This window comes from Phaethon lepturus, unplaced genomic scaffold, assembly GCF_000687285.1.
Source record: "Phaethon lepturus isolate BGI_N335 unplaced genomic scaffold, ASM68728v1 scaffold15679, whole genome shotgun sequence".
NCBI classification, from domain to species: Eukaryota; Metazoa; Chordata; class Aves; order Phaethontiformes; family Phaethontidae; genus Phaethon; species Phaethon lepturus.
The window spans coordinates 12,379-22,362 of record NW_010566689.1 but is presented as its reverse complement, the minus strand read 5'-3'; the positions used below and the strand labels follow the sequence as shown (position 1 = coordinate 22,362).

Below are 9,984 nucleotides of genomic sequence, written 5' to 3'. Positions count from 1 at the left end.
CCTGCAGATCAGCACCACTGTTGGCAGCAGTGATAGGAGGAACCTTGGGTTGAAGATGATGGGGGCAGGAGCTCAGTCAGACCCCAAAAGTTTGACCAGCAATTAAAACTCCCCTGTATTTACCACCACAGAAAAAACAACAGTGAAAAGGCATGTCCAGTCCCATATTTGATAAGTCAATGCACAAAACACTAAATATTATTATAATTAAAAAAAAAACAAACAAAAACAAAAAACAAAAACAAACAAACAAAAAAAACAACAACAAAAACCCCAAAAAACCAAACCACAAACAAAGAACCCCAAACCAGCCAACATTTTTGGTAGGGGAATAATTTTGCGGTTTTTATTCACACTAATATCACAATTCCATTGCAAATATTAATCATTTTGCTTTCTTACAGAGCAAAAGTTTTACATTTGCAAATTATTTGATAGATACATCTTCTATTATGGTTAATTAGCAAGTGCTTTTGTATATCAGCAGAAGAATTGTGTCATCTTCTAGTAGTGAACACGGATTAAAAAAGGCTCATACACATTTTTGGAATGTTTAAGTTGGAAAGCCTTGAATGAGTTAAATTCTCATGCATCTTGAAAAGGGTATAGTTGGAACAGTTATATAAGTATCCTTGCTCTACTGAAAAGCTGCCGGGGCAAACCAAGCTTATTAAGCATCCTATCTGCAGCCTGTTCTGAAGTACAGCCAATGGAAGTTTTCCAGAAAAACTGCTCTTTTCCTCCTTTCCCACCTTCCACCCTCTGAAAAGGATTATCCAACTTCACCGAAGTTTCTCCAAAACCCAACTGGTTCACAGGATCTTGCTTTGACTCTAGTCTCCATCCATCCATCTTAGAGACAAACATTCTGCTCGTAATGCTTCATTGTATTGCACAGAAAAGTTAGTCTGATGCTGGGGAAGCTGCATAGTGTTTGTTCTATTCACAAAAAAACCCAACCAAAACCAACAACAAAACTTCAAGGCCTAAATTTGGAGACAAAAGCTAAACCAGTTTGTCACCTTGCTACACAACCATTCAAAATTACAAAATGTTGGTATATCATTCTTTAAAAGAGGCAATTGTGAAGTGTACTGTAGGTGATCAAAGACAACAACTTTATTTTCCAAAAAATTGCTCCTCATTATTTATAAAGGCATAACCATTGTATTGAAATAGTCATATTGACCAGTACATCACTGATACCACTACCACCGGATACGTTCATCCAACACTCAGTTATCTCTGTCAGCATCAACACTGCATATATCCGAACAAGACTTGCCCTGTCAAAAGACAACCTGTGACCCAGCACACCAAGTGCCATAAGAATATAGCTTCCTGCTAGTATGCAACCTTAGGCTAATGTTTACACACCGTTCAATTCGAGATCTTTGCTCAGGTCTCTTCTGTCACGTGTAGATAACTTTTGATCCTTAAAATCAACAGTGGATCTGGAAGCGTTCTTCTAAAAGTGACCTGCTCCCTTTTCTCTCTCTTGCCCAACTTTAGCAGAAGTTAAGGTCAAGCATTTGTTAAAACCTGTAAGTTGCCACTACAGTTAAAGTAGGACATACTTCAGCACAGCCTACTTGCCAACATGGAAAAGAACGTTTGGAAGGCACTAAACTTATCAAAAGCAAGATCTTACCAGCTGTAAGATACCTGTCCTGTTTTTTCCTTCTCTTATAGAGGCTCCAGGTACAATAAGTTATCTTGTATTCAGTTTCAGATGAGTGCAGGTAAGCATCTGAAACAGAAAAAGGCAAGAAGAATGCTCCTTTGCCTCTAGGAACCACCATGCTTTTGACCATCCATACCCGATTGCTAGCTTTTTAGGATGCGTTTGTCACACAGTCCTATCCCAAGGCCTACAGTTAAGGTTACGCTTCTGTCCACAGCAATCTCGGAAACTGCAAGTTTGAAGGAAACTGAAGTGTCACAAATTGAAGATCCACTACCCTCTCCATAAGCATTATATACCCAAGGGATATGGATGTAGAAGAAGGAAAGGCAAGGGCGGCGTCTGTACAGCAGCTCGCATGAGCAAGCACAGCACAAAAGGAAAATACGCTTCGTTATTACATAGTAGAGACACCACATATTTACATAAAATAGCAAATAAAAAAATAGAAGTGTAGAGATACAGTATTAGTTACAATTGTAAGTCATTTCTGTGATGCTAACGCTTTCAGGGGTTTTTTAACCAGCTGCTCAGTTTTGAGTTCTTTCTTCAATCTGCCGTCCTAACAGTTTCTGCAATGCAGTTTTTCTCCCATTAACATAAACAGCATTATTTATAACCCAATTAAGCCTGAAATTAGGTATCCAGCCACATCAATACAGAAATATTAAAGTCAGTTTTCCCTTTTGATATCTTTCTGAAACTTCTGCAAGGTTTTCTCACTGTTAGCTTGAAATTTCATGGCACAGATGTTCTGTGTGACAACTCATCTTAAAAATAGGACACGCCAAAAGAGCCCATACATTAGGAAAAAGATCATATTTCTTTGATCAGGGAACAGTTCTCTGAGGAGCTAGAGTCAGAAAAGTGACAAGTCCTGCAAATTTAACACTGCTCTGTTGTGCTGTGAAGGCAACTGCACTGCCAAATGTGCCACTGTCACAAGACCCTCTTATCAGTTAACGGGTGAGCTCTTCTCCCTTTCAGTTCTTGGAAGATTTCTTTGTGTATTTAAGTTTATATCAGTATTCCTAATCTGTATTATTTCCACATCAAATGGTTCTTCCTTCTGTATCTCTGCTTTCAGAGAGAAAGCCCAAAAGCTATACTGCTATTTTCCTCCATGTTTCATGTGAGATTTTTGCCTTCAAATGCATTTACTTGGCTCTCACAAGCATGTTCAAGGGTAAAATCTGGACCGTTGCCTCAACTGCATTCCTTATTGCAAATACACGTCAATCTTCAAAGTTCAGTTATTTGAGAAAAAAACATACGCTAATTGTTATGCGAGGAGTGGAAAGTATATCAGATTAGGCACATTTAAAATATTTCACTCCCCTCCTTGCCTGACAATTCAGCATAAGGCTGGATTTATTCTGTTCTAGTTTTTCATCATAGCTGCAGCCATTAAGACCACACAAGTGAAGTTTAACACAAAATCAGACTTAACAACAACCAAACAAGCATTCAGAATAAAATTACCTTCTCATATTTGTTATTCCAGGACTGGTCTAACAGGTATTGCAACATTTGCCAGTATAAAGTTATTCAGTTACATGTAAAAATAATGGAATGCAAGGAGTGTGTTGCAATAAGCCAGCTTAATAGATACCAGCAACTTAAAAGGCCTTTTCCTTTCACCTATGAAGGACAGCAGTGAACAGCTTAAAAAAGTGCAAGCCAGGTGACCAAGAAGCAACTCTTAAAATAAGAGTTTCAATAACTTAGTATCAGCAACAGGTTTTACTTGCACAGAGAGATGCAAGTGAAGGGTGTTCATTTACCCAAAGCATTAATCGCATTCTTCATCAAAAAATGTACAACATTTATCCTTCACATATATTCTGAATAAAGGCTGGGCTTAATTTTTACATGGAAAATGCTTATGCTTTTGGTGGAGTATGAACTGATAAAGAAAGTCAATTGGTTTCTCCTCTTAGAGCTCAAATGCACATTGAGAGAACCTGAGAGGCACAAAACCACGACCTTTGCTATGGCTGGTGGCACTTATGCTCTCCATAGCCTCTGACCCACAACTTTCCCCCCACTTCCCAGAGGGAATAGGAGACAGCTGTTCTACCAGGAAACATTTTTTTAAGAAGCAAGTTATCATTCCAAAGACCTACCGCTCCCCTGAAGGGGGAAGGCTGCAAGGCGAGCTGCCTGTGGAAGGCAGCATAACAAGAGCACAGATCCTGACGTGCTCTGGTGCAGAAGGAGGAACAGGCTCAAGACCATCCTTAGGTTCCCATTCTTTAAAACTGTGCTGGACTATCTGAACTGCTACCAGAGCCCAACATAGAGAGAAAGAAGAAGATCCCCAGAACTGGAATAAGTCTTTGAAAGTACTGAGGACAGTTCACTTCAGATACTGACTTCCTAGTGACTCTTCATACGTGCTGGGCAAGATTTTGAGGTAATTGGACTAGCACTACACAACAAGTTTTCAATGCTACTACCTACCAATGCCCTACAACGCTATCTTGACGAAAAAAAAATTACTTCCTCTTTCACTTCCCTCACCCCCAATCGTCTGTCTCACACAAAGTCTGAAGAACCTTCTTGTACCATCTGCAGCTAATTCTTAGCAGAACATAACTGCAAGAATATATAGATGTAGCTTACTAGACTTCTGCCTGTTACCGTGGCTCAGCAGACAGATGGCATGCCATCACTTTTTAACCTCTGGCTATATTTTCCAGAGTCCACTCCAGCAGCCAAGTTCAACCAAGCTGTCATCATTAGCAGTCTCCTGAATAGAAACAAGCTTTCTAAGCTCAAGAACACAGGATTTCCTGAACCATATCAGAGCAGGCACTCATCAAGACAATAACCAAAAGCAAAAGCATTTTAAACAATCAAAAAAAACCACCCCAGCACAGGAATCTATTATTATTTAGGCATGTGATATTTCTTCCAGACAGTTTTCTTTCTAGCCCCAAATGTATGCATTTCCTCACAGTAGGATGGTTCATGACCTCTATACAAACCTTCTATATGAAAAGTCACTAATGCTCCATGCAGAGAAGCAGGCCCTTTAAGCCCAGCAATAGAGTTGGGAGACCTCTAAGGCATAAATGTGCTTTGTGCTATATAATCTACTCAAGTAACAAGTCCTTGAACATTTGCAGCATGTCTACACAAAAATTAGTTAGAAGTTAGCTACCAATCCTTTCAAATGTACCTAATCCTACTGTTTTCCAGGAAAACAAGGGCATGAGGTGGGGTAACAACTGCCCTCAGTACCTGTATTATTGAGACCCCAACATTAGCCTCTCAGTACTTGCTTGCAAATAGACACCAGCACCTCTACAGAAGTTACATAGATTTGAGTAGTGATTAAAACAAATTCTCATTATTACAGGCTTCCCCAGCTCAGGGCAGAGCAAGACTTTGGGAGGCAAAATAAAGAACATGACTTTCAGGCCCTGTCAATGACATCCAAGCAATGTGACAGTAGAGCCCATGCAGCCTGATTTTGGGAAGGAAGGACAGATAGTTTTATTTGGCTTTAAGTTTCATGTGGCTTTAAGTGAACTGGGGTGCAAACTATGAAATAGGTAGGCAAACAAAGCAAGAAAAGGAGGCAGGGAAAGGTAAAGGTAGAAAGAAGTATGAAGAGCCCAGGAAGGCAGGCAGACACGAGCCAATAGGGAAGGAAAGATGCTATATGAAGGTAACAAGAGAAAACTTTGGGTTAGCTGAGTAAGCAAGCTAGAACTGACATCAAGCCCAGATGGGAAGCTTTGCAGGCTGTGTGTGGTCTCAAGTATAAGACAAACTACATAAAAACCAGAAGACAACTAGAGGTGCACTTGAAAGGGAAGGTACAAGTACAAAAAGACACAAGAAACTAAGGTATCTGCAAAAGCCCCGACCCCTTAGTACATACACATTCATATCTGGAAATGGGACTCCAGATTTTGACTCACCACTTGTTATTTGCCAGGTCATATTTATGGAACAGATTCCACATCTGCAAGCAAAGGCAGCTTTCAGTGAGCCATACAGGTTGATACGGCTGGCAACTACCGCTAATGCTATGCATTAGCACCAGCATCTCCTGTCCATGGACCTATGTATACTTAGTATGGCTGGGACAGTCTAACTGCACCCTTCCTTCTTCTTTCAAGGAAACAACAAAAAAATTTCTAACAAGACAAAAGGAAAGAACAGAGAAAAGAAAAAGAAAAGCCACAGAACTCGTTTTAACCAGAACAAGCAAAGCAAACTGATCTAGCACCACTGGCCTCTATAATACCCTTGCCTCAACTGCTCAGGAAACTGAGACACGGGTCTTCAGTTAAATTAATTTACACAGCCTGAGATAACTTGTCATAGCTATGCAAGTTTAATGTAATTGCTTGAGCCAGAATTTCTCTCGATGCCATTGCATATTACTGATTTTCTAGGTTACAATTGGTCAAACATTCTGTAGACTTATAAAGGCACAGCTGAAATAATTTAAGAACAGTACTACACTTGATAGGTCCTTCCCCCTTCCTAATTACCTCCATAATTAGAAGGAAAAAAGTTACCTGACCCATTTTCCCCTCAGCAGGATGGGCTTAAATATCTTCCCTTGCCTCAGTTGTGTTATGGAAGTTCATCAACATGTGAATGATACACAAACTTATAATGAATATAAAAAAAAAAATCTCAGAGTGACACATGTCACTGAACCACACAAAACATTCTTAATTGTTTACTAAGTATCCTCAAAGTAGAGAGCACATGGAATTAGCTGCTTACATGGCACTTCTTTAACTTCAGAAACTCTGATTATGGTGTATCCATCATTCAGGTGCTTAAGTCAAGTCTTTTTAATCACACTGAGTATTTATCTGTATCAAGTGTGGTGAGAAGAGGGAAGTTGACTACCATCTCTTGGTGCCACTTTCCATGGCAGCAGATTCTGTTCTGTCTGAAATAGTCAAACAGCAAATGCTGGCTGACACACGCCAAAGCGGCCGTCCCATTCTACCCAAGAGACTTGGCTTGCTTACCAAACCAGGATGTGGCAAGCGCAAGGGGAAAGAAGTTACTTTTCTTTTTCATTAGCTTAGGTACAGGATGAAGCATACATTTCAATTACCGAAAGAAGTAGTAATACATTTGAAGGAACAACCTCCATAAGCAGCTAACATCAGTTCCCAATCCTAGAGAAAGTGGGACTAAGCATTTAGAGTGCAAAACACAGTAGGCAGATTTCACTGATAACAGCTGTCAAACGCAGGCAAATCATTTACACTATGACTTCTGCCCTTCTATTAGGAAATACAGATGGATTTAACTTCAAGCACTCCTCAGTGGTAGGGTTTGATAGTCTGAGGATGCAAATGCAAATTCATATTCTGATGAGTAAAGCCTGGACTATTACAACACTCAGGTTATAACTGCCAGATATCTTGTATTTCAGGGTACTGTTGTTTCATCACTTGTATCGATTATTCTTCCTATCTGTGAAGGACTAAAAATCAACAGGTCCTAAACCCTTCTACTGGTGTCCTATAGTCTAAGGCTTTGGAAGAACACCCTCCCCACTCCCCAACAAACGAAATGAAACCAAGAAAACAAACAAAAAAAATTACACCTCTGAAAAACAACTGCACTGCCGCTATCATACCAGACAATTTACGTGCAGAATATTGTTACCTCATGGCTAAGATTAAAATGCTGCTCTTTTTAAAATGGGAATTTAGCCAAAACAAGAGGCTGCTGAAGGCAAGCTACTCAAAGAATGAACCTGCTTTAGCTATGCCGTTCCACAAACTAAGTCCATTTCTTGTGAGTCTGCAAAAAACAAAAAGGCATCCCATAGCAGATTTTCTTAGCAAGTTAAACCCATGATCCATTGTCCTGACAACAGGAGTCCTGCTGAACTACTACAGAATTAGTCACACATTCACAAGTTAAAAAAAGAAGTGGTGAGTAAGGTTACTTAAGAACCCGTATAGACTACTGCCCACTACTACAACAACAAACAAAAGGCCAAAGGTTGTGCCTCTCCTCTTCCTAGAGTTACAAAATTGAAAAAAAAAAAAAACCCCACACAAAGCACTTGTATGCCTGTAGTGACCAACATCATGACCAATGATAATGAACGTTTGTCAACTACATTTTTTTCACAAGATTTCCTTGTTTAAAGTCTGTAGTTCAAAACCAATTTTCTTATCACAAAAGGAATATGACAGATGACATCAGATCACACTTCCTTAACTCAAAGATATTAACTTTAAATACGGTTAGTAGCCTTATAAATACATTGACTTTTGCAATATGACTTTAAACATTGGTTTAAAGCTTACTAACTAAGCAGGTTCACAACACTAATCAACTTTTGCATGTTCCTGTACACTTCGGGAAGTAAGCAGTAATTACAGCATCATAGAAAAGGCGTGAGATCAAACCTTTGATAGCTTTTCAAAACAATCCTAGAAATACACCATGGGAATTTAATTCCAGCTGGATGTATTTGAGGGAACTCATTTCCAGTTCAGCCATAAGCAACAACAAAAAAAACCCTAAAAAAAATCGCGTATGTGTGCAGAAGCATAAGCATGTGGCCTAACGCAAGTCTAATCAAAGGAACACAGAAACTGAAAAGTATGAAAATTAAAGTAATACTGTATTACATAAATCTAAAGAAAATAGCAATTCATGCATTTATATAAGAAAAAATACAAGTATAATCAACAACAACTCATTTTTCTATGCTTTCACTATTAAAGTCCACTGTGTTTATTCATGGTTCAGTCACATCAATACATCTAAAGAGATTTTTCCACACTGCTCTACGGCTAAAGATACACAAAGGTAGCTACCGTGAACTATAAACAGAACGGTTTTAGTCTTAAAATCTGCAAACATCATAACACACAAAGCACTCCCTTCTTCCGTTCTTAAGCCTACACATTTGGGAGGCCAAGCTTACTGAAGTCCTATCATCCTTTAAAACATACAACTATCTTCTGAAAAGTACAAGACCACAGGTATCTGAAACTATCCAAGTAATCCTAATACATATTAAACTAGGCCCTAGTTTTTCATCAAACGCACAGAAAAATTACTAACTCTGAATTACTGAAGACAAGTGCTTACCTTCAATCCTTTTTAACGCCGACAGGCAAGTATCCCGGCTTGGAAATTCAAACGGATTATTACAGGTCCGAATGGTGTCACATTCGCATTTCCCGTTGATTATGTTACAACCTGTTATAAGGTTTTCATTGCACGGTTCAAATCCAAGAAGCTGATCATCATCCCAGTTTTCATCTAAAATAAACAAACAAACTCACTCACTATTGGATTTCAGCTGCAGTATATGAATTCAGCTGCTTTGGAGTTGGGTGCGATTCACTTCAAGTTCAACATAGTGCTACACAGAAGATAACAGATTAAAAAAATTGATTAATCTAAACTGTGGGATTTGACAAATACAATGTTTTGCGGCTGTTCTATTGCCCATTTTGCTATAGCTACTGGCATTGTTTACTTCCATCTGCATGAAAAACTATGATGTCTCGGGGAAATGTATAGCGGTAATACCAGTGAGAACTACTCTAACCGAAATAACTTCAAGTATCTGTAAAAGTTATATTTATCATGGAAGTGAGAATGTTGGACAGAATCTGCAGCTGTTCTAAAAGTCAAAATTGAGTCAGAAAGAGAGCATTTTTAAACCCAATTAAAAAATACATCATATAGAATTCACTCCACGTTTTTTATGACAAAATGTCAGGCCTTTGATTCTGTAATATGATCAAAAGTGAGTTTCCCAGCACTCCTGGATTACCATACATACTCCAGGAGAATTACTCACGCACATCACGCTCCTTGCTGTCAAGGGGCAGGGGGATAGTTGGGCTAGAATGAGTCTCTCTGCTCAAATAATTCTGCTCCTCTTGAATCAGTCTCATCAAATGTGCATAACTCATATTCCACTCTACAACTGCTCATTTTCCTTTTAGAAGGAGACTACATGCAACAAGATTTGTTTTTTTCCTCCAAGAAGCGATAAAACCAGTCAATCGAGTTCCACCAAGATTACCAGTCCTAAAGAAATCTCATTTTCCTCAGGTCAAGTGCACATACAGTAACATCCCACCGTCTCAGAAGTTTAAGCAAGATACATGCTTTTTATGCAAGGCTGAAGAAAATAAACTAGGCATTAGGTATTCTTTGCTACAGAATAGTGAAGATCATTTTGCAACCTTGTCCATCTACCAAAACAAGTATTACACAATAGTCACACAGTCCACTGACTTCTAGTAATGACAAAAGGAACAAATACCTATTTT

The 9,984-nt window shown here is 38.9% G+C and overlaps 1 protein-coding gene across 1 annotated transcript in view; it reads right to left on the bottom strand.

Moving 5' to 3' along the window:
- Nucleotides 1-9,621, bottom strand: part of CRIM1 (cysteine rich transmembrane BMP regulator 1 (chordin-like)) — a 177,076-nt gene extending 167,455 nt beyond the window's left edge. Inside the window, exons 1-2 of the mRNA XM_010295556.1 lie at nucleotides 9,507-9,621; nucleotides 8,786-8,959 (exon numbers count right to left, since the gene is read on the bottom strand). Coding sequence (XP_010293858.1) covers nucleotides 8,786-8,959; nucleotides 9,507-9,621 — 289 coding nt within the window. The remainder of the gene's footprint in view (nucleotides 1-8,785; nucleotides 8,960-9,506) is intronic.
- Nucleotides 9,622-9,984: the final 363 nt, after the last annotated feature.